This window comes from Ixodes scapularis, unplaced genomic scaffold (assembly GCF_016920785.2).
Source record: "Ixodes scapularis isolate PalLabHiFi unplaced genomic scaffold, ASM1692078v2 PGA_scaffold10__122_contigs__length_95168666, whole genome shotgun sequence".
NCBI classification, from domain to species: domain Eukaryota; kingdom Metazoa; phylum Arthropoda; class Arachnida; order Ixodida; family Ixodidae; genus Ixodes; species Ixodes scapularis.
Genome location: NW_024609836.1, coordinates 27,200,132 through 27,225,488, shown reverse-complemented (window position 1 = coordinate 27,225,488; position 25,357 = coordinate 27,200,132). Strand labels below are relative to the sequence as shown.

Sequence of the window (25,357 nt, the reverse complement as noted above, 5' to 3'; positions counted from 1 at the left end):
TTTCCTATGTCGGGCAGTTCTTATCGGGCCCCTGTTCTCTGACTTCTTCCTATTTGCAAAGATTTGGAGCGTGCGGTTGATGATTTGAACCCAGAACATGCATCTTCGCACATATTCATGAGCAGAAAGAATAAAGCGGTACTTATTTATTGCAAATCGGACTATATTAGGTGGCTTTCAATTTATTTTGATCGCCTGCATTCACAAGGAGTTACGTATCCAATGTTACTGCGTAGTTCTTGCCGTCTCTCTTGGTTTTCCAGATGTCCTTCGTTCGTTTGACACGTATATCCCCATGGTGGAAAGCGCCGATGCCGTGTTCGCGTCAACAGTGTCCGACAGTGCACATAAATACACGTACGAAGCCGTTTTAGCACCGTTTTTAATCCGATGAATTTGAAAGAAAAACGCCGTAACTGACCAATTATTTCGTCGGCCTGACTGAGAAATGTTCCAAGCTTCCTAGTACGTACGAATTATTCGTGATATTTGCTCTTATATTCGAGCGCGGAGAGAAAATGTACTCGCTTTTTCCCATAAAAATGCATTACCGGAAGTCAATTTCCGACTGGTTGCTGTCTGCTTCAATTTGCAGCAGCACACTAGCGCCACTTGAACCTCTAGCGTACATTATAATAACTCTATGGCTACATCCGTCTTGTTCTTCCTTTCCTTTTCGTCTTGTCTGTTTTGGCACTCGCAGCATGGTTCTGTTGGAAAATGAAGCGGTAAGCTTGGTTATATTGCACTGTTCGTGTCCCTTGTCCCGTTATTTCGCCACGAATAACCGGGCAATGAAATGAACTTGGGCCTTTAACAGCCGTTCCAAAAAGTCTTGCTGTATTGTGGTTGAAAGGCTCACGTACCAGGAACCGGAGAACCTATCTCATGGTTTTTTCTTGTCACTTTCAGTTTCTCAGCGAACTTACAAAGTTGTTCCAAAGGTACAGATCATCGGGATCAGTGTACATCACTATGAAACGCTGTAAGTATCTCTCATGGCTGGGACAACTTTCTCTCGCTTGAAACGTATGGCATTATGTCGAGACGTGCCTGAAGCCACCGATAGGCACCACGAGTGTAATAGAACTGTGCTGATGAAATGCTGAATCCTGCTCATCGCGAGGCGGTGTGACGTCATGCCCGCCTATCTGCGTCATGTTCTGGTCACGTGTGTGCAGACGACGGCCGGGTGAAGCCGAAGCCCAGGGCCGAGAAGCTAGCTGCCAATCCTATCCAGCCGCCAGCTGAATACAAGTGTCTCCTCAGGGCCCACGGGGGACCAAAGAAGATCAGCACGGTGGTGAGTTTTCAAAATCTTGTCGGCCTCTCTCCATACCGGTATGGTGCTTAAAACACGTCTCCGACTGGTGCACCTAGCGTCCTAATCCTCCCATATGTCAAAAGCAGTTCCGAAGTGGCAACCAATGGACCTTTTTCCAGTAAGCTTCTGCGCACGTGTGCACCCCCTTCCCTGGCCCAGAGCCGTATATGTAGAGTCTGGCCATTCGTCGGGAAGTATAGGAGACAAATGAGGAGGCGCCAATGACCGAAAGCGGTCTGGGCATCTTCCAGGGCGTCTTCATAAATTCGAATGTGGACAACCAGAAGCCGGACATAATACCCTGGCGGTGGTCGCGAGAAACAAACTTGGTAAGTGCATCGGAGTGACTCTTTGTGACTGAAAACATAGTGCACGTGATGTTTCCATCACAGTCATCCAAAATCATGGTGGAAGAGTGTGACTAGCGGAACGATCGACATAATCCGTGCGCCAAGGGCCAAGAATCTGCCGTCTGAGCTGTCACAGTCTGACCGAGCAAAACAGAGTTGAGTGGCACATTCGTTTGTTACATCTTTCTGCATGATCATGATTGAAACATCACGTGCACCCTATTTTCAACCACGAAGAGTTACTACACTTCACTCTTACACACTTATTAAAACTTTATACGAACATAAACCTTTGACTAAAACAATTTCTCACTACCACCGCTAGAGGATTCTTTTAGGCTTCTGGTTGGCCACGAGAGCATGCCAAGCCCACTTTCTGCATCTGGTGCATGCCCTGGCTCTGCCCGTGCCTCCCATTGACTAAACTCTCTGTATACATGGCTCTGCCCTGGCCTTGTTTCCCACTGTTGCCATTTTCGGAAGGCAAAGTTCCGGTCTATGTACGCTAGTATAGGTCACAAAAGGCAACGAAGATCAATACAGCGACACAATGCCAATGTATTCTAACGGGCAGAGGCAAGTTGGGCTGCTTGTCAACTGTAGTTTGAAGACTACTCTGCAGACGGCGCTTGTTACCGGAAAAAGGTCCATTAAGTCGCAGGAACCGGTGTGCCATGCTGTCGGATGTTGTGATCCTGGTGGTTGGTCTTAGAGCTTTGGACAAAAAGCATGAGCGAATGCGAGTGCTGCTGTTGTTGCCGAGTCCCAACTCCTGACTGCTAAAGTTTCCGTTGACTGTCAAGCTGGAAAGCAACCTGCAGCAGAACAGGCATCTGTCACATCCACCACTGCTGCCGTGACGCCGCCAAGATCGTGGTCGGCGATGACGTGACACTTTTGCGACGCTGTCAAGCGGGAATCGAGGGACCACGTTTTAGAGCGCAGTAATTGCACCAGTCGGAGATGCATTCCAGGCACCATAGTACCAGATAAAGGTTTCCAACCCGTCCTCTTACACTCATTGTCTTACAGATCAATGCAAAAGACGTGAACAGGTTTCAACTGGTGCGTACCGCAGCAGCTTCCACAATCTCTTGGCCAGTTGCATTTCCGAGCGCTCACAAACGTCTTGATTTCAGGCATACGCCAACCTGCTCAAAGGCAACATCGACGGACTCAAAAAGAAGGACAAGAAAAAGAGCACGGCGAAAGCGACGCAGTGACGCCTATTTATTTTCGTTGTGTTTTGGACAATGCACAAATAAAGGCCCTTTCATATGTGCATGCCTTTGGGACCGAGCTAGCACCCTGCCCTGCTTTTTTTTTTTTTTTCCCAACATCCTCTCCAGACTTTGCATGCTCAGGGTGTCTGTGCATTGCAAAAATAATTTCGTGCTTTTGGACGAAACCCAAACGATTGAGAAAAACGCTCGCCAGTACCGAAAAGCCCAGATATTCTATGCACCGAGAAACTGAGGGGGGAGGAGGAGACGAGAGCGCACAGGGACCTCGGAATGCCGAGCTCTGGTTGGAATGATTAGTGGGTAGACTTAAAGCTAGCTGCCGTTGTCTCCACTTCAGTCATCGAATGCATTCGAATGCGAGTGCCACAAACTGGCATTGCGTGTTATAACCCGTTCGACGAGTGCAATGGAGACTAAGGCTGCTAGCTTTTGGTCTACCTGCTAATCATTCCAACCAGAGTTCAGTGCTCCGAGGTCCCATATGTTGTCGTCTCCTCCTCGCCCTCAGTTTCTCGGCACATGATCAGGGACAGGTTGAGAATGTAGTAGAGGCTGTACCTCCACCACACACTCGTAGCCCTCTATTGTACTTATGAGTAATAACTGGGCTGTCATTACACCACACAATCGAATTGCAGTACCTGTGATCCGATTGTACATTGCAGGTTACAGGACCTGGTGATGGCTTAAAGGGGGAGCGCGACAATCTAAGCGCTGAAAGAATTTGCAGCTTCTGTTTTTATTATTGTTCATCTTGGCACAAGCGAGAGAAAGCTCGCAATCTTCCCCCGAAATGCTGCAACATTGCAAAGGAAAAAAAACTCGTTATTTGCCGGCCTGCAGCAATGTGCAGCAGTCGTTGGTGGTACGCAAGTTTTTGTGGTTGCCATCTAGCAGAAGTCAACCAAAACCATTCCCTCCCCACTGCTATGCTCCCTGCCATCCCTATGGCGAACTCTCCTGTGCCTCGATAGCTCACTGTGACCTTCAACAACACCAAGCTAGCTTAGCAGGTGGGGTGCTCTGTCATGATTGAACTTGAAAAGTCGACACAATCACAAAGGGAGCGTCGTGCACCCTGAAGATGGAACCCAACGGGGAACAAGAGGGTACCCCTCGTGACGTCCCAAGGACGGTGCAAGAGTTTGTGTACCCTGAACTTTGATCTGCTTTGCTTCTTTACATAATAACTAGCACATGCAAGAAAAAATGGTTTCCGGCTCTTTATTATATAGGTGGCATCGACTAATCCGTGCAATTAATTAGCCAAACTCCGAAAATTATTTTGCCGCCCTTTTAAAGAGTGCTGTAGATGCTCCCCCTCCAGTGCGAGCTTTCCGCTTTTGGCAACACTTCAGCACACGCGTAGCCAGAAGGCAACGAGCACACGAGTTTACACCTCGTTACAACACCTGTTGCTGCTCGTTTGTTTTTTCCCCAATGAAATGTATCGTCAATATAGTCCACTCTAGGCAGAGCCAGAGGTCGGCATTTTAGGTCGCCCTCACTCACCCTCACCCTCACAGCCACACTCACCTAAGCCCCCTCACTCACCCTCACAGCTACACTCACCTTCAGCCCCTCACTCACCCTCACAGTCACACTCACCTTCAGCCCTTCACTCACCCTCACTGAACCTCACGGCCCTCGCGCACTCACCGCCCTCACGCCCCTCACCGCCCTCACGGCCCTCACGCCACTCACCGCCCTCACGGCCCTCACCGCCCTCACGCACTCGCAGCCCTCACGCCACTCACTGCCCTCACGGCCCTCACGCCACTCGCCGCCCTCACGCCCCTCATCGCCCGTGCTGCCCTCACACCCCTCACGCCCCTCACGCACTCATGGCCCTTACGCCACTCAGGCCAGCTTCAGATGGGGCAATTTCGCCCAGAAACATTACGTCGCAACACGGGCCGCCCGCGATCACACGCAGCAACCAATTGCTGCAATTTGCCATCGTCATCATAAAATTTTATTTTGCTTGCACTATTTAGACACAATTACGCGTTATAAACGTGTTTTTATGCATTTGAACCTCGTTAAGAATACTAATGCACCTTTCTGAAACAGTTTATTTCCAAAAAAAACGATCGATTTCAAACCAGAACTAAGTCATTCGGTGACATCATCACCGGCACGAGGTATCGCATGAAAATTTTGCGTCCCTGATTGGATGCAGCCGCTTCAAACGTATTCGAATTGCTCCGAGTTGCTTGCTTATTTCGAGCCGGACCCGATCTCAGCAATTCGTGTCGATCTAGGGAAAGCTAGAGAACAACCCGCCATTAACACCAAAATTGCCGAGAAAGATGCTCGATCTGAAGGGGGCCTCACGCACTCACCGCCCTCACACACCTCATGCACTCACCGCACTCACTGCCCTCACGCACTCACCGCCCTCACACCACTCATGCACTCATGGCCCTCACGCCACTCACCGCCCTCACGCCCCTCACGCACTCATGACCCTCACCGCCCTCACGGCCCTCACAGCCCTCACTCGCCCTCACACTCATGAATTTTCCTGGTTCAGAAACTCACTCACCCTCACCTCACCTGTGAAGATGAGGGTGAGTGAGGGCCCTCATGAGTGAGGTTTGCCGAGGTATGGGCAGAGCACCTAATGTAGACCTCTCTACACGTGCAAAATTGCGGCAAGTTGCGTTTCGCAGCTATAGACGCCTCCACATTTTGTACACCTCGAGTGCAGGTGGAGACTGGGCATTTGAAAGATGTGCCTTCCGTTCTCATTTTATCGGAGACCATAGTCTCTGGGACACTATTAACATCACCCTAAAACTGGAGTTAGTACTCCAGGCATTATTGTTTAGGTAGTTACGATGCCAGCCAACCTTTCTGGTCACGGCAGTGGTTGGGCACTCCCAGTTGGCACACCAAAAAAAATGCCCGCTCGCTCGAAAGCAGCAGTTTGGAACGCTCGTGCGCAGTGGATTTGGTCATCATTCTGTTGCCACGGTTACTCCAGAAACGTGGCAGAGCGTTCGGTACAGTCGTGCATCGTTAATATGAACCCCGTTAATATACATACCCCGCTATATGGACACCGTTTTCGGAGACAAAGTAGGAAGGTACATGCATGTTTGTCTCATTATTATGGACAACTTGCATTATGGACGATTTTTCGGAGGAACGGAGGTGTCCATATTAACGAGACACCACTGTAGTAGGAGCTTACATAGGTGGGACAATCGTCAACTTGAGTGTGCGTCTTGACTCCACTCATGACAAAGATGTGGGATTCGAGATTTGAAAGGACCACGAGATTAATTTTCGGCTGGGATAAAACATTTTGGATATAGATCTTACTAATCGCGAGTCGTTTAGCAGGCCAAAAGAAAACTAGTACACGAGTGTGGAAAGCCAAAAGCTTGCATTTTGGTACGAAAATTTGAAACTATAGTGGACTATTTCTTACCTCCTTTCCTTTGAAGGCTCTCGGTCTTTTCACCGCGACGCCCGAGCATGTCTGCTGAACCCAGCTCGCACATTGAACACAAGCGCTCGTCATCGCTTCCGAATGACAAGTTTCATGGTGCGTTTAAAAAACACGGTGGAAGCTTGGAGTCGTCGCGTCCTGTACGCAAACGCGCTTTGCAGCCACGCGAGTTCTCATTTCGCTTCAGAGTTGAGAAGAAAAGCTATAAAGGAAGAAATTGAAAAATCGCTTCATCTTCCCTTTAAACCTCTGGTCCAGAACGCTTTGGAACTTTACGAGCCTCAAGCGTGCTGGAGGCCGTGCATCCAGACGCCCCGCCGTCCTCGCCTTGTTGGCGACTACTATACGTAGGCCACAACTTCCCAGTTTTAACCGAAAAAAAAAACAAAAAACGGCAACAAGCATTGGTGTCAGAAAAGCAAAATCGGCTAAAACGGAAACGCCGATAAGCATCTGTTAATGTCCAAAAGATGCAAAAATTTCAACAAGTTTTTGCTCCAGCTTCGATTGTTTTTGTCGAAACCTCCCTATCTTAGGCTAAAATTTTGTTTTGTCGCGTGCAATTTTTAACTATGATCACCGTTTTCGGCACGTCCAAAGCAGATCACCGAAACTCGCCGACATCTTAAACATAAACGAAAACCAAATGACAATGACGTTTGCCGATTTCCCCATTAAGTAAACTCCGCAAAATCTATGGCCAAACTATACCAGAAGAAAAGCGACAACCAATTACCAACATGCACGCAGACCATTCTTGGATAACAATAATTTATTTGCGCCATTCGGCACCCGTTCCACGCTTTTAGCAAAAAAGACCGGCAATGTGCGGGCACCCTCCATCTTGTAGGAAGCTCGGGTGCTCCAGAAGGACGAGACTGCGAGCGACGCAGCTGGCCCGTGTACGGATGTTGCCCCGCACGGGGACAAAAAGTCTTTTGGTTCCAGCTGCATTACAGAATGTTGTAAAAGCACCTTTCCCCTTCCCCCCTCAAAAAAAAGCACTCTGGTCGAGCAGGTTGCAAGCAAACACTTTACTAGGGAACACACATTACTCCGCGAAAATGCAAAGGCTTCGGTGCCGACAGCTTTTGCGTATCGCGCGGGCTCGAGATTTTCCCCTTTGAACAGGTGAGCGGCGTTTGGCAACTTTCAGTTCGTTAGGAAATTTCGTCTAGCTGCTGACAAACGACGACGATCCGCAAGCCTGTCTAAACATGGTTCTGAAAACTACAGTCTGGAGGTATCAGAATTATGTTAGTACAGGCATGCAGCTCGCTGTCGTCGTCTGTCAACAGTGAAACAAAATTTCCTAAGGAACCGGAAGTTGCCAATTGCCGCTCACCTAATGGGGGGGTGGCTGCTGCCATCTATCGTAGTGGGCCCGGGGTAAAGACGGGAGCAGAATGCAGAAAATCCCGCACACCGACGTCGTTGGTCTTAAAAGCAGACGAAAGGTTAGCCATATTTGTTTTGCCGCAACAAGTTGAAGTGGCTCGAGCGCTTGTCAACGTTTAGTTTCATGCAGTGCATGATTCCGGTGTCTTTCTGCAAAATGAGCTAGAAAAGGATAAGGTACAAACATTACAGGTGATGTTTTGCTGCCACTTTGCGCATATTGGGGCATTGCCAGCAATATGGGCCCACCGAGACCGCCAGTGGAGACCGTCAATGTCCACCTTTATGCCCTGCCATTCCGAAACGGCTCAAATGCATGGGACCTTTCCCTTTAGATTATTATATAACTCTTATGTCGCGGACAGCCCCCGAGGGTGAGGAGACGGCCATCTTGGTGAAATCGGTATCTCGGAGCGGCGGCGGCGGCCGTCTTTCCTTGACGCCAGCGCGACGCGTACATATTCTATGCGGGCTGTCCCCACCGTTGGGGGGATCTGGTGCTGTAGGCACGTTATTTGATGCAAATGAGCGGAGCAGAGCGGTGTTCTCCTAGTAAAGCCTTTGTTGCAAATTTGGTGTTGAGTTCTGGAACGCCGCTTCGCCAACGCGAGGCAGTGCCTGGCAAAAGTCTATCGCCGGCATCTAAGGCGGTGCGTCGCCACCAATGTGTATGGCCGTGGATGCACCTAGAGCCACCAGATACGCTCTGCTTGAGAGTACTGACACTCCAGCCTGTGGATGGATGGGTGCTAACGACTGTACCCTTTATCACGGGCGGTAGCTTGCGCCACCTGGCCCGGAGACCAAAAGTATGATTCCTCCCCTCACCCTTCTAAGCCAATTTTTTTCCCCTCTGCATTTTTGTAACTATGTATTGCTGCTCGAAAACCATGGTTGCCAGTTGCAGCTGAAAAATTTATTTGAAGTCGGAGGAACGCTTTTCCTTCCTCCAGAAATGTTATAACGGTCTGCGACGGAGCAAAACGACATTGCCCAAACTTCCCGATGCCGCATTCAAGGTTTGGGAAGTCGCATTGTGTGATCATACCCATCGCCAATCGCACCTGCTCTGAACTAGGCAACAAGATGGCGGCGCCCCCAAGAAAGTCCAAGAATGCAGTGTCGATGCTCTAAGCATAGCCTATTCGGTGGCTCCAGATGCACCTCTTCGTAACAAAGCAGTTTTGAGGCATTCTTCCCTCATTAACACGTGCTGGCATTGCAAGGGTGATGTGACGAGTACCGTCGTCCTTTTTTAGTAGTGTTACGCGCCTTAACGTACACGGCGCAGCGGGGTTAGCAAGAACACAAAATGGGCATTTTCTTGCATTCCACTCCCACAAGTTAATACCCACATCGGTAACTTGCGATCGCTTCATGCAACAGTTTCCACACCTTCAGCTTTGAGAATGCATTAAAGCTTCTAGCCCCAAACCAGAATCTACTAATGCCACAAGACCGTCGGCCCCAAGCCACATTCCCCCGTTTCTGAAAAACTTTTATGCAATTAGTCTAGAAAGGGTTTAAAAAGGTAAAACCCTTTTGAACGTTTCCACTTCTCACAGCCTCCGAAGCCGTCAAAAGGGGATAACAAACCAAGTCACGCCCACAACCGAAAGCGTGAGGAAGGAACAGGCAGAAAAATTGCGATCTCGGGTAGAGCTTTCATGTTACCAGCAATCTCTATCCGTATATAAATGCCTCGTCCCAACTGGAAAAACATCTGCGTCACTCATCTCCACTTGTAACCTAAAAAGGAAAAGGAAAACAGAGATGCATTTATTTCTTCTTAGCACATAAAAGACCCATTGCACCCTAAAGGAAACCATTAACAAAGCCAGAAACCTGTGCACATATTTCTTTTGTCCAGTGTAGAGCTTTGTTGCTTTTGCTAACTGGCATGGTAACTTCAATAAGAGAGCTGAGAGCTCGACCACAAATTTTTCTTGACTGTACCTTCTCATGCTTTTCTCCATATAAGCCTGTTCAGCAAGCAATGCAGCAAATGGAATGGGGCTGTACAAACACTTGTCCCCACCGCAGTAATACAGGAGCAGGCAGACCCCCCCAGGCCAGCTGTGGAGGTTTCACCTTGCGTGTGTGAAAGAGTCGTTGATGAGACTGTTTTACGAGGGGTGGTGGCAAAGTGGTAGTCTATGCTCACTGATACCAACAAGAACCCGTTCTACAGCGTGCGCCGAGCGGATCGTTGGTGGTCTTGGCGTACAGAGTACCGCGTGAACCAGTTTCTTTACGCAACATCCCGCTGCAACGTACAACAGGGGATGCAATTGGATGGTAGATTTTTAGAGATACAAAGATTGAAGCTTACTTGAGTGAGACTAAAAGTAGAAACGTTTCGATGAGCTGCAAACGAATCGCAATCGCATATTTTGCTTCCCTTCACGGGAAAGAACACAAACTTGTTACATTGAAATCAATGCACCAAGCAACTCCGTGCTCGTTGCTGTTAGTATATAGTTTTACCGAAAATCAAACATCTGGTCACACTCCTACGTAGCAGACTTCAGAATGGTACACCAAGAAATGGATTTCTCCGGTTCGGTCACGGTCCTCTGACGCCGGTGAGCAAATAGTATAAAGTGTGATGCACCATTTTGAATGCACCGTTGCTGCTGCGAATAAATACGGCATGGTCTCCAATCAAAGCCGGCAGCAGAAGTCGACGACCATAGACAACTAAGTGTAACGGTCAACAGACGTCCGTATCCTAACGAATTCGGGAGCATTCAAAAATCTCGATTTCGAAAAAACTCGTTCAAACTTTATAAAAATTTAAATGTAACTCGCTAAAAAAAAAAAAAATGAACCAACATTAACAAAGAGTGAGAGACACCGTTCTGAATTGGGCCTTGTACAAATTGTGGAGATGTGGGGGGAGGGGCGAGGGGGGCCTCATCGGGTGTAGTAGACGCGGTAGTAGAGGGTCTTGGAGCGCCAGAGGGAGTAGGAGTTGTCGAACTTGAGCAGGTACACCCCCTGTCCTGGGTAGAGGTGGCTGCCCGCATACACCTCCTCGTGGCAGTCACGCCGGTACACCGGGATCACCACGCTCAGCGAGGCCGGGCCGCCCGCACCGTCTCCCGCCGAGGCCCCCTTTTCCACGTCGCCGCCGCCCTCCCGTTCCTCTGCGAGATATTGCGAGGGCACTGCCGGTGAGAAGCACGGCCTGGTGTGCCTAGATCGCAGAGAGTTTCCAACTGCTCCGTCAAGGCCACATGGTTTACGGGCCGTGTTTATAATACGGGTCGCGAGGTGACGAGAGCAACTGTCGTCTGCAAGCATTCCCGCCTGCTTTCCTCCTTGCCTGCAACCGATCAGGGTGGGAGCCGTCTGCCGCTTAATTGCAGACTCTCTCCGTGGTTTCAGCTGCTCCCTCTCTGAAATCTAGGCTCACTAGCATGGCCACAGGTGGCACTAAAACAGTGTTTCTCAAACATTTTTATCTCAAGAAACCCCCACCAGCTGAGGAACCCCACTTGGTCTCAACATTCATGCAATATGCGATGCAGAAGCCTACAGACATTGTAAACAGTTACATACAAACAAGGAAGCAGTTGGCTTATACCTGTGCATCAAGGGATGGCTCAGATGTGCTAAAATAATGCTTAAACTGCAAAAACACTTGGCCTAGAGGCAGGGATGGTCGAGTGAATTGGAGAGCTCAGGAAATCGGGGAACCGATAAGTGTACTCTGGGGAACCCAGTTTCACAAACTATGAGCTAGAGCAGCATGTGGTTCTCAGAAGGGGGTGCACAAGCCCTTTTGGGTTCCGCAAGGCCTCCTCAGGGTCCCCAAAGCTGTCGAACGTCAACCGAGTCGAGCAATAAAACTTTTTTTTACTGACGCTAGCTATACCACAAAGGTAAATAGACCAAGCCCTGTGTGCCAAGTGAGTAGTGCTGATTATTCTGTTTTAGAGCCTTCAAAGCTGCTTCAAAGTTTACTTTTGTCATTGTAATCATTCAATACACCCCCTCCCCTCGCAGTGGATGGGGTCCCCCATCACTTCCGCCGATCCAGAGGGGGTCAGGGGCTTTCCCGAGCTAGGCTAAATATCAACATCAATGTCCCCAAAATACTGGTTGAGAACCACTGTACCAGAATATGGTGCTGGCATGCGTCTCTGACCGGTACGTTTACTGCGTCTTCATTTCCAGTCCCCGACAAAGCGACACGGGCATCATGCTGCTGCGGGCCACGATCGTGGCGGCAGCACAGCAGCAAAGGTGGATACATCGTACGCCTATTCTGCTTTAGATCGCTCTTCGGCATGACAGTCCACAGAAGCTTCAGCAGCCAGGGGCCGGGACACCGCAACAAAAGCGACACTTGCGTCCGCTCAACCTTTTCGTTGGAACTTCCACGATCAACCGCCAGGATCGCGACATCCGATGGCATGACTCACTGGCTTCCGCGGCTCAATCGTTGCCTGTTTCTTATGCAGGAGTTGCATTGACATCAGAATGACGCCGAGCTGATTGCCTTTGACTGAAAGGATAGTGGGTAGACCTCAACACTAGATGCCTTGAGGTCTACCCGCTATTTTTTTCAGTCAGCCAATAAAAGCTCATCGCAACCCCTGTGCAAGCCGCAGACAAACTTGAGCTCCACATTGGTTGCCGCTTTGGGACCACCTTTGATGCGTCGGCGTTACAGGACGCTACACACACGAGTTGGAGACACGTGTCAGGCACCCTGCCGTTGCCCGTCCCACCTTCGTCCTCGTCTTCGTCCTCGTCGCTCTCGCTGACGTGTACGGACATCTGGTTGCCCGGCTCCGAGGTCCACTCAAAGTAGAGGCCGAAGCCCAGGTCATAGCTGTCCGTTGCAAACTCCCAGAACAGGCAGTGGCCATTGGAGTGTGTTGGCACCCGCACCGTCACCGTCTCCCCGTGGCCCACCTGCGGGAGGCAGATCGGCGGCACAGACATGTCACGGGCAATTTGGCCGGTGCGGCGCGACTGTTAACCCAAGATACTAGACGCGAATCGGTCATGGTTCCCGTATACAAGGATGCACATGAGTGTTACGCTGCACTTGCAATTTGACCAGTACTTGCAGTTTGGCCGGAACTGTACTGGCAATTTGGCCAATGCAGCATGACTGTTAACCTAAGGCCCCTGATGTGAATCGGTCAAAGTTCCGATACACAAGAGTGCATATGAGTGTCATGCTGTACTTGCAAATTGACCAGAACTTACAACTTGGCTGGAACTCTACTGGCAATTTGGCCAATGCTGCACGACCGCTAACCTGGGCTTCCTGACGTGAATCGTGGGTTGTATCGGCATGCATGAGTCCACGTCGGTGCTATGCTATACCGACAATTTGAACAATGTATTGGAGCGGCATGCTGTACTGATAGTTTGGCCAGTACAGCGTGACAACTAATCTAGAATCCCTGTGACATAAATTGGGCATCGTACCGGCATACAAGAATGAATATCGGCACAGCATTCATCCGTAAATAAACTGGTAAAAGTGGCAGTTAACCAGTTCGACCCGAGCCAAGTAAGAAGTTTCTACCAAAAGAGTCTCTTTTACGGCAGCCCTTCGGTTCTAAGAGACAAAGAGAAAAAGCCGGCGATCACTTGTTCACGCTAACAATGTCGGGCAGTGTTAAGATTCATCCTGGCTGTTTTGATACTCTAGGTGTGAATGTTTTAAGGCTGATACACTTCGTTCACCCGTAAGGTGAATGTCCAGTGGAAGCAATATGCCTGTGCCACCAGTTATACATACAGTAGGCTCGCAATATTTCAAACTCTGATATTTCATACTTCTGGTTAATCCAAACAAATTTCAAAATGTTGGTTGTCTGCAATGTTTTGAATGTATCTATAAGCCGCTTAATTCGAACAGTGTTTTCATGCAATTCATGTTGTTCATTCTCGCAGCCACATTGAGCGTGTTTCTTTCAAATCACCAACGCACTGCGGAGAAGCAACACCCGCGCAGCTCACTTTCGCAGGTGTTGCTTCTCCTCAAAGCATCGGCGCTTGTCAAGATGCGAGCTCCACGGGGCCAACAGTCCACGATGGACAACTTTTTTTGCTGGACGAACAAACTTAATTTTATTGTGAAGTGTCATATGCTGTCTAAACAGTCCACGATAGAGGACATTTCTGAGGAACGGACCACAGACAACAAGCCATTGTCTCTGGTCCGCTTTCGGACAGTGAAATCGTGAAAGTGGTTAGGCCTAATTTCAGATACTCCGGGTAAATGCGTTTATTTAATCCATAACAGAACGGCACAGCGAGGTGCACGCTGCGCTGTAGGCTGAGAGTGTCTGGTAGCCTCTCCGTGAACGAAACTTGATCCGTGCCAGTGGGCTTCAGCAATCGGCGGTAGGACATCGTAGGAGTTCTTGTCTCCGTAAACGAAACTTGATCCGTGCGAACGGGCTTCGGCGGTTGGACTTTGTGGGAGTTCTTATACACGTAGTTGCGGATATACCTGAGCGTGCCGCCGGATACTAGCAATATATATCGCCTAAGAACGGTCGCATTGCTTTTCGTGCTGAGTGAGCTTCGTAGGGCGCTTTCCTTTGGCAAAAGGCACCCCAAAAGTGCCCTAAAAAGGTTTGCAATTTATAAAGCATGGTTACTGTGGCGCGTCCCCGACCAGCCGTGGGTGCGCCTTCATCACTGGAGACGTGCCACGGTACCTTGCCGTGTCATATTGGCACGTAATAGGACATTTGCACGAAGTGTGTAAATGCAAAAAATTTTACCCCGTGTAATGAACGCCCTCTCCAAATATCTGTCAATTTTTCGGGGGAAAAAGTGCCTTCATTATGCGAGTAAATACAGTATGTAGCGGATTTTTTTTTTCTGCTTCACTTCCCCTTCCCCTTCCCCTTCCCCTTCCCCTTCCCCCCCCCCCCCCCCCCCCCCCCCCCCCTCTCCCGATGTCCAGTTTTCTAGTACACGGAATATGATGGCCACCTTACCCAGGGATCAACGGAGTATAGAACGGCGTTGCGCCGTGTACCTCAAGGGAGTCGTCCCGGCCGTCTCGCCACTCCACGCGAGAATGTCGGAAGGTTGTTCGGTTCTGCAGGAGTTGTTGAGGAGTGCGGAAAGCACGCGAGAAACCCACCTTGAGGATGCCATTGCTGCCTTCCTTCCGGATGCCTTCCTTAAACTCCCGGATGTCCTTGCGAGTCCACATAGACGCTGTCGCAACCGCAGGCAATTCTGATGGAGACAATCAAGCAGTACCAAAAGCACACCGTCAGGCTGGTGTTCGGTAAAGTACATCTAAAAAGTGCTCGAAGTAAAGTACAAAGTATATGAGAGGTTATATACCTCAAGTATAGTAGTAAGTACTCTGGGCGCAATGTATGTGTACGAAATACAACAACAATGTACGTTTACGAAATTTCAACATACACTTAAAACTAAAGTACAAGTACTTTTTAACGCAATTTTTCATGGCCTTTTAAACCGGTATGCGTCACCCCAGGGGTATTCTGGGGTGTATAAGTTATTTCCGAAAATGGCGGCGAATATTTTATAGAGGAAAGCGACCCCAGAATGGTTATTTTCGGAAATGGTGCAAAATTCGGAACTTCCTTCGACTTTTGAATTTCTCACCGCCCGCACCGGCTTACACCCAAGGGGGCTGAACATAATGGGAAAGAGGGTGTGCGGATGTATCACAGCGAAAAGGCAGAAAGCTTTCGAAGGAAAGGAGGTACAAAATAGTTTGCTATATTTTCGTATTTCCATACCAAAAAGCAGGCTTTTGACTTTCTACCCTCTTTCTTTTGGCCCACTAAACGATACATGATTAGCAAGATTCCAATCTAAAATTATTTATCCCAGCCCAAAGCTCCTCTCATGGCCCCTTCGACGGTCATCGCCGCGTTTGTACGGCGGTGATTACATGTTAGAAAGTGGCCGCCTAAACGCGAAACTGCTCGCACCGGAGTAGGTGTTACTATTAGTTGCATCTCTGGCGAACTGTAAACGTTATATTCGCACGGTGTTTCACTTTGCCGGGCTATTTAGAGTTTTCAAATTAGACGCTCCGCAGACGCGATGCTCACTTTGCATATCGGCCGCCCTGTTGGCAGTGCCAACGGGAGCGCAGCCTCTTCCGATTCAGACTTCTAACGCTTTTTGAAATTAAAGGGACAATGAAACGATTTTGAAATCGAACTTCATTCACCGCACGTCGTGAAATGTGTGAAAAAAAAAACCAAAACCCAAAAATAGAGAGCCCAAAAAAATTCTTCGCTATAGAACTTTTAAAAGAAAACCTGGCTCTTTTACACCTCCTTTCCTTCGAAAGCTCTCTGCCTTTTTACTGCGATGCATCCACGGAACCGCAGCACGTCAGCCAAATCCACGTCGCCTATTGGCTAAAAGCCTACCTCACCAGCACCGCGATCATAAACAATAAATAGCCGGCAAATGTTTCCTAAAAGTTTTGTTAAATAATATTCAGATCCACGTTTTGTGGCATAATCAGAGATGTGATGAAAATTGCCGAATTCGATAATGCTCAGAGCCAAGCGCCATCTATCGTGTGGTAAACGAAACAAGAGAAAGACCCGACTGCACCTGCGCAGTCAACCCAAGAGCGTCGTCTGCTGAATGGGTTTGCTCCTGGTCACACTTTCTTCGCAGAGGAGACTTTCGTTTTCTGGCTGCTCGAGTAGTGTTTACACTGTTTGTGATTGATCGCTCGGTTGCTATGCCAAAAGGCTGCAGTGTACCGAAGTGCCCAAATTACAATTTCTGTAGCGATGAGAGGCGCCGATTCAGAAATTATGTCGGTGGCATCAGCGCCATCAGCGCAGTAAAACCTACCAGCACACCGCCAACCAGCACACCGTCACGACTGTCAATATTACGCCGCAGCTTGTTTTGCGGTGAGTTGGAGAGAAAGGAAAAGTTGATATTTTATTAATTTTTTGTGTAGAAGTTAACAAACTGAAACGAAAACGGATGCCTCTTTGGCATTCAGTGAACATAAGGTTTAATGTTAAAGTTAGTTATTTTGCAAAAGTAAAAAGGTCATTTCATGGTCCCTTTAAATTGAGAGGATGAAGGTCATCGTCTGAAGGAGAAGCTCTGTAAGCTACCTCCGGTCAGAAATCTCAAGCTACTGGAATGTCGCGGAAGGGGACAGGGCAAAATGGAATTAAATAAAATAAAGGCGACAACTTTTCACCGTCAATGTTTTCACTTGATGTTTCTAAACCTTAACAGCCTGCAAGCAATGTGCATCCTCTCGCTAGATATTTAAAGAAGAACCTGACCTTTTCTTTAAACTGTTCCTTCGGAAACAAAGCCTCGTATACTGCGAAGCATCTTTCAGAAAAAAAAAGCCTGACCGTCGAGAGGTTAAAGGGCCCATGAAACGATTTTTGGGTTGGGATAAATCATTTTAGATTGGGATATTTCTAATAGCACATCGTTCAGTGGAGCAAAAGAAAAAAAGGTAGAAAGTCAAAAGCCTGACTTTCAGTGCGAAAATTTGAAAACAGAGCGGACTATTTCGTACCTCCTCCCCTTCGCAACCTCTCTGCCTTTTCACTGTGATACATCCGCGGTCCCAAAAGCGCGTCATCGGGTCCAAACTGACGTCACACGCAACCGGACCTCACTTATTCCCTTCACCCCTAAGCTGACATTATGGTGGAAGCTACGCGCTTGCCGGACCAATCAGCCGCCTCCCTTTCATCACCTGACTTCATTCTCTGCAGCCACATTTGCCACGCTCACGTGGCAAGTGTGGCTGGCCCAACGAGCATGTGGCTTCAACAGCACTGTCAGCTTCGGAATGAACGGGGTGGGGAAAGCAACTTTTGTCTGAATTTTGAGCGACGGGCTAATCTTCTAGGGGGAGAATGGATGTGTCCGGATTACACAAACGAGAGTGCGAGCAAGAGGGGACTCCCCATTTTCGTCTTCCTTAACTGTTTGGTGGAATGCGCGATTTATGAGTTGAGGAGGAAAGCTAAACAGGAAAAAGTTGGAAAAGCGTTTCATGACCCCTTTAAGGTCCGTACCTGAAGAAAAAATATTCATACAAGTCGCATTGTTGTACAAAACGCACCAACAAAAATTGAGTAATAAAAAAAAAACGATGAAACTTATACATCTGAATATATGCTAACCCATTCGGCTTCTCTTCTAACAGCCGCCTTACCTGCCAACTTAGGCAAGGACCCAACAAACCCCTACACAAGCTTCCTTTTTTTTATACATGTGTAAATTCCGGGCTGTCTAAAACAAAACCACCCTGTACGCATTTGCAAGGGGAGGGAGAGAGGGGGAGGAGGCATGTCCTCACCTTGGGCGTCCTCCTCCGTGGACTCCTCGTCGTCCTCCTCGCCCGAGCTGTGAGCCCTGTCCCCGTTTGGTGTGGGCTCCTTCTCCTCGGGGGGCCCGACGGGGGTGCCTTCCCCCTCGTCCATGGCTGCCGCCGTCGGCTCCGTGGTCTTGCCCTTCTGCTGCCCCAGCACCTGCTGCATGTACTGGTGGTAGTGCTGCTCCTGAAGCTGCCGGATCAGCACCCCTTGCTGCGCATGTCCATGGGGACCATGTAAAACTGGAAGCAACTTTCGTCTGCAAAGTCCCTTAATGCACGTGACGGTCACTGCCGCACATGTGCGGCACGGCAGTTGCACATTTGAAGGTTCCCGTCTAAATGCAAAACCACACTCTTCTCAAAAGCTGCCGTCGTCGTGAGTCTCACAGAAACTGCAAACATCATATATTCGCACCCTGTTTCGCCTTACTGGGGTTATTCATAGTTCCAAAGTTGGAAGCTCTGAGCGCAAAATTGGTTGCTTCACATGTTGATTGCTCTTGTGGTAGTGGCAATGAAAGTGTGAGCTCTTCCGATTCATACTTTTAACGCCTCCCAGAATTAAATTCGTAGGATGAGAGCTCATCGTACGATGGAGAGGCTCCGCAAAGTACATTTGGTTCAGAGTCTGTGATCGCCGAAGTGTCGCAGAGGCAGATGCGTCAGAATAAAACCAAATAAAAGAAAAGTGACAATTTGGTGTCCGATGTCACGACACCGCAAGACTTGAAGTCACGTCACGATTATACGTTCTGGTGTCATTAAACATCACATCGTGTGGCACAGTGTCACACAGCAGCGTGACATCACACGCTCTGTGCCACGTAACATCATTTGGAGTTTTCCCGCTTGGAGAAAGGTCACATTTACCGAACCGCCCAACACCCGACTTTGCTCCGGAAGACTACTTATTACTCATAAAGCTAAAGCTATTGCCGAAGGGTGCGAGGTTTTTAGGCGTTCCAGACACGTAAACAAACGCGATGACCTCGCTGCAGAAAGCTCCCTAAAGCTTTCGGTACCTATAAGAGCAATGCCGAAGGCTTCGGAGGAGGCTTTTTCGGGTTTTCGCGGTACACTTCGTTTTTTTCACGTCACTTCTTACACTTTGCATATCCTCTTTGCAGAAGAGGAGCCAGCATCAGGCAACAGAATGTGCGTCGGAAGCACCGGGTAGTCATCTTGAAACGTCAAATTGTGGCAAGCACTCGTAATGGTGCCGACGCACCAACATGCAACGGCATCCGTCGGGAATTTGCTGATGCACGTCGGCATCGGGCCAAGGATTGCGTTCTCGAAGATTTAACATGAGCCTCGGCCGAACGCCGACGCGGCGCTTGGGTTTTAATCTGGACTTCGCACCGACCTCTGGTACGCAACGTAGAAGATCGAACACTAGTAGTCGAGCGCCTGAAACGTTTTCCGGCTGGTGTGTTTACCGCGTCCAAAAAAAAGCGGTCCTTCAACTGCCGTCCGACGACGTCATAGAGACATTGAGCTACCACCGGCTGCGAAAGCGGCGGCGGCACAACGGCAGCGGCGGACGTGGCGAACGCCCGTTAAATTGCGGGTCACTCTTTGGCTCAACGGTCCGCAGAAGCTTCGGCCACCGACACTTGGGGCTCCGCGACGACGATGGCGACCCTCGCATTCGTTCACACCCTCTGCCGGGACTTCTGGCGTCGGCCGCCCGGCTTGCGTTGTCCAACGACGCAACGCACCAGGTTCCACGACATAGTCTGTCGCCGTTTCGAGACCTACTGTGACGCATGCTAAACGTGCCGGTCGAGGACACGTTCCGGACACATTGCTAATGCAGCCTTCTTATCCAGATAACGTCCGGTAGAAGGAAGGTCGCCCACCTGGTCGGGACTGGCCGGGAACTGCTGCTCCGCGTATGCCTTGAACTGGTGGTACGTCTGACGGTTCAGGGCCTCTTGGATCAGTCGCCTGTGAGGGAACACACACACTCACAGAGTTAGCTAGAGTGACTCTGCCCGGAGCCACTAAATCGGTTACAACTCGGCGTGTCGACGCTCTAGTCGTGCTCTCGCCTGAAATCGCAGTTGCCAGTTATCCGACACTTATTCTTCGACCGCAAGAAATGCTTCTCCGCCCTCCGAAGAGTAGAAACGGTCTCCAAAACGATAACACCCGATCTTCGTGACGCTGTGCCCGAAACTCGGGAAATTGCAATTTAAATCGCAATGGCCACTGATTGCGCAAGTTCCGCACTAAGTATCAAAATGGCGGCGCCCGTAAGGAAATCGAGAATTAAAGTGCCAATACGCCGAGTGTAGCCCGCTTAGTAGCTCTAATCCCCACCACATGGATGGATGTATAAATGGCAGTGGCTATGGGCAGTTGCTTACGTCCCCCAACGTACGACTTTCAAACCTGTTTGTTCCTGCCCCAGTTTCTTTCTACTTTCCAGTTCTCTGGAACTATTAGGAGGCCCTCATTTCATTTATCTGGCTCAACAACATTCTTACAGAGGCATTACGTGAGCGAAGATTTGTACAAAGTAAAATAAAAAACCCCGAAACAGATAGTAAAGCAACGATTACAAATCGAAACAAGAACACATTGGTCAAATTGAGCAGGTATGACACCGCACTGGCAACAATAAAAAAATTCACATTTTACGATCTTATTCAACATTCAATGAAACAAGTCCCGACACTTTTTCTTAAACAGCCCTGTGTCTTGTTTAGTTGTCAGAGGATCTGGGAGGTCGTTCCAGTCCCAAATACATAAAGCGAGTGGGGATGAAAAAAAAAAGAAATAGATTAGTAGGGGACTGTGTGCAAGTGTGTGTTATCAACTGTGGCAAAAACGGATGCAGGTCTACAGAACACCTGTTTAAAACATGAATCGCTGAAAGGTGTTCTGGGTTCATTAATATGCAGCAACCAATACGTGTTTATTACAAAACAGACACCTAAATACTTGTAAGATGTTTCAACTTCAAGGTGAAGCCAGAAGATGGTAAACTGAGTCAGTAACACTTTATTTTATTTTTGTGTGACAGTATTTTCGTGCATATTACCCGCACTAAACTTTTTATAAATCGATGGCAAACTAGCGGTGCGGGTTATACGCGAATTTCGGCGGGCAGTGTGGCTTCACGGCGAAGTGTGCACAGTCGTAGGGATAGATGCCCCAGAATCCCTCGTTTCCGGTCTCTCCTAGGGACTTTCTTCTCCCCAACTTCTCTTCCATACTTTCCTTCTTTTTTTTTTTTTTTTTTTTTTTTGGTTTGCCATATTTGCATTGTTTTTATGGGCGGAGCTGAACTGTCAAACGCACCGACTGTCGTTAGATTCGTTGAAGAGATTAGAAATAAAGCGGCCAGCCGGAACTACAACCGTTACCACGTTGACGAGTTATGCGTGCGAGAATGGATGGAGGAGAGCACAGAAACTGCAAGCTGTGACCGAAAAGCGTTCCGAGGTACCAAAATCTGCGAGTTTGAAAAAGCGCTTGCGAAGTTCATTGAGGAGAGGAGAGGTCGCGGTCACGCCAAACCGACAGAGATCCGGCGTGACCACGACCTTTCCAGACAAGATGGTGCGAAAAAGTTTCAAAACGTGCTGCATCAGCAATCGTCTCAACAACACGGATGACGACGCTATCTGCGACAATGAAGGTGCCTTGGATTATAGCTGCAGTGACTGGAACGACAAGTATATTCAAAGGAAAGATACAATTTGGCATTCGCTATCTTATGAAATGACTTGCAAGTTCCACAATGCAGTTGTTCCACCACTGTGCAGTGGTTCCAACCTTCTAATAATCGACGCGTGATGTTTGGAAGGCTTCTATAGGAAATATTACATGCATTGTAAAAGACAAAACATTCTATTCTGAATTACAAATATTCTTTCTAAAAACAGCATATTTTGGGTACTATTATGATTGCATATTCAGTGCCATATAAATGACCTTTACCGCTTTAAAATCAACAGATACTTTTTGCAACAATTTTTTTACACACTCGATAGAAACTGTTAAAAATGATCCCCAAGAAAGAAAACAAATAGACATTCTTTCGAGTTGTCTATCAGCTTTTCATACTGTACTTAAGTCTTCCTTCGATGGGCCAAACACCAACTCACTGGAGGTGAATGAATTTTATATTGAATCATGCTTCAGAGACATTGATCGTAATGTTTAGAGAAATTCTCGATACAACTCGGGCTTCTTTGCCTTTTTCTTAACTTGTCTTCCACGTCTTCAAAGAACCACTCCAGCAAATAAAAGTATTGGCATTGTTGTAGTTTCACCTCATTGGGGATGACTGTCAACTTCTACATATTCGGATCCCAATGTCTAAAAATGCCATGTCTAAGAGCGATTAATACACTAGCTGATTTGTTAAATTTCATTCGTTCCAACTGTAACATGAAAACGCAAAAAAAAAAAAAAAAGGTGCCAAAGGAGCCAGACGATTTCGACCACTATTAAAGACAACAAACTGAACCGTTAACAACCGCATCGCATTGTCAAAAAATACAGTACGCCACTCTGGTGGCAAGACTTCCTCATTTACTCTAGCAACGCGAGCGATATTTGCGGCACCCGAAGACAGTCTTTTCCACGCTGCACCAACAGAGCGGACACCATTCGCCATATCCTCGCCCGGTCGATCTCCCGCGGAGCCTCGCGATTTCGGGAAGAGATAAAACGCTATCGCGCAAAACAAGCTCTGACGACGACTCCGTGAATTCTGCACAAGGCCCGTAAACGAAACGGCAGCGGCCGATACACTGATCGATGATCGGCGAGCGAGTGAAGGTTCAACAAGTCTCGTAAGAACACGCCATCGCACGAAGTGGCAACAACAGAAGCGCGTTATGAATCCCCAAAGGGGAGTTTTACACGAGACGTCGTGGTCACTCAATAAAGAAAACGCCAGCATGGATCAAACGAACTCGGCACCAGCCGTCACGGTACGCATCTTCGGCCGATTAATCGCGACACATCCGTTCATTTGTTTAACGGGCAAAAGCGAGCGCCGCCGAGGAACGTACCTAAACCATCGGCGACCGCGGACGTCCCCCGGAGAAGCAGCTTTCCCGCACAACAACGGCGTCAGGAGGCGAATCCAACTCACTGTCTTTTTTCCTTCCTTCGGCAAACCGCTCGATGCGTCAAAGCGTCGGAGCACAAGGCCGCGCGACTCCGGCAGTGGCGACGGCGGCGGCACGCAGAGATCGATTCAAAACCCCACGTCGCCTATTCGCGAGGGCTAACAATTTGCTTGAATCTTCGAGTAACCGCTGGGAAAACTCGCTGATAAAACAGATCAATCGTGGCCGTAGTTACGGCACTTGTTCCTCTCTAGCCTAGCCTAGTTTTTTTTACCGCTCGATCGGCATCACGTGGTTTATCGGCAGGCGACGAAAGCGTCGACCGTCAACAAAGAGCTGCACGACGCATACTTCCGCTATTAAATTGCAAATGTTCTCCGCGGTTTGAGAATTGTCCCCCCTCTTAAGGCTCGCTACTCCTCGCCGTCCAGCGTCTGAATCGCGGGAAACAATTTCAACAAAGTCGCGACGCTTGAACGCGCGAATCGCTGGGAAATCAATGGAACGCGGCCTGGCAACGAGACGCCGTCAAGGTCAACGGTCGTCCCGCTGTTTACATTTAGAGAGCCGAGATTTAAGAGAAAGAGCAACTCGTGCCATAAAAGGCGTTCGCAATTTAGTGGCGGACGTCTACGGTTTGGTTGCGAATGAGTATGCTGCGTTCTTGCGTGCAGACGATATCAATGCTTCCGCGTCCTCCTCTCATATTGCATTGCACACGCGGTCCATAAATCACGGGGGCGCCCTTTTGAAAGCATACGAGATGCTCTCTTACTGTAATCGCCTCAGCCGTCGGCTTCACAAAAAAAAATCGTTCGAAAAAGTGTTTCAAAAGCGGCAGCTGCCGCACAGTTGGCCAGCTGCCAAGTCGATTTCCCCTCTCACTCCAACTGCGTCGCAGCGTCTTGTCGTCACGGCTCTCGTTCCAGCTACGTCGTGGAATTGTTCAGATAAATACTGCCTTAATGTAGCAAAAAGCTTTATTTTGCATTTTGACATAAGCTTCAATTGTATGCTCCCTGAGTATAAATATACCTACAGGGAAAAATATTTGTATCAATGAACTCGGTAGAACGAAACTTCACAAAGGTGTCTTTATCTGGTACATCCATCACACTCAAATTTAATGAGTGTTTGTCTTAGGCATCGATGAAGGAGCTAGGAACCTTCTGGAGGCAACATGACGCCACCAGCGGTGAAGCCAGGGAGACTTCTGGTTTGGAGGGACACGCCCCCAACGATGACCGAAAACAAAAGACGCTATTGGACGGAATTAAAGGACAGCTGAATAGGCACCAACAGCGATTTTGGCTGTTATACCTCCAGCGTCACTTGGGATTTGCTCGTTTGGCTGGCTTCAGCCGGTACGTCGCCGCCTCTTCTTACTACCAGGTTTTAGGAAAACAATCAAAGCATAAAAAAATCCTGCTTACTGCTGGAAAAAAAAGAGCCGATATCTTATTCATTTTGATACATAAACTCATGTGCTTATAACGGTAACAAAAGAAGTTAAATCTTCAATGTCTAACTTTTTTATTCGAAATCCCCAATCTGATTGTAGCAAGTGAAACAAAAATGAGGTGGATTTTGATGCCAAATGGAACGGGTCCCTATCATTTCGTCGAAACTCGTTTCGTGGAATTACGTTTCGTGGACAACTTTTCATAAAAACATGTTTCATGAACACGTTTTGTCGACACTGTGACGTTACATCAAAAATCGTTCCGTGGACAACACCACCCTAAAACATTTCATCGACAAACTTTTCTTTTTCTTTTTTTTCCTCGCGGCGTCAAAAGGAATTCTGGAAACTCAAGGTACAATTGGTTGCAACAGACCACAAAGACAATCTTGGAGAGCAAGTGCTCTCCAATGTTGCCTAGCAAAGTTTCTCTCCAAGGAGAGCAACTGCGCTACCCCCTAGCTCTCATCCATGTCACATGAAATAAGCAAGAGCGCACAGGACTTCGAACGCGGCCGATTCGGATATTTGAAAGTTCAGATGCTCGTTTATGGAACCGAAAATTACTGGAAGGTTACAAATTTTACCTTACTTTGAAACTAGTGATGGGCCAGACATTTGCTGAATCATAAATTCGGTGCTGAATCTTGGAACTCGGCAAAGCCGAATTTT

General features: G+C 48.4%; 2 protein-coding genes across 2 annotated transcripts in view; one reads left to right on the top strand and one right to left on the bottom strand.

Annotated features, from left to right (window-relative positions):
• Nucleotides 1-652: 652 nt before the first annotated feature.
• On the top strand, nt 653-2,956 carry LOC8038498 (signal recognition particle 14 kDa protein). Its single transcript, XM_002412661.4, has 5 exons — nt 653-728; nt 913-985; nt 1,182-1,303; nt 2,707-2,739; nt 2,814-2,956. Exons 1-5 carry the CDS (start codon nt 705-707, stop codon nt 2,895-2,897), a joined length of 336 nt encoding a protein of 111 aa, XP_002412706.1. The 5' UTR covers nt 653-704; the 3' UTR covers nt 2,898-2,956.
• A 4,176-nt stretch (nt 2,957-7,132) lies between these two features.
• The window catches only part of LOC8038497 (Golgi resident protein GCP60), a 34,982-nt gene continuing 16,757 nt past the window's right edge, over nt 7,133-25,357 (bottom strand). The window contains exons 5-9 of the mRNA XM_029971498.4: nt 19,993-20,080; nt 18,113-18,341; nt 14,906-15,003; nt 12,516-12,702; nt 7,133-10,925 (exon numbers count right to left, since the gene is read on the bottom strand). Coding sequence (XP_029827358.2) covers nt 10,693-10,925; nt 12,516-12,702; nt 14,906-15,003; nt 18,113-18,341; nt 19,993-20,080 — 835 coding nt within the window. The 3' untranslated portion in view covers nt 7,133-10,692. The remainder of the gene's footprint in view (nt 10,926-12,515; nt 12,703-14,905; nt 15,004-18,112; nt 18,342-19,992; nt 20,081-25,357) is intronic.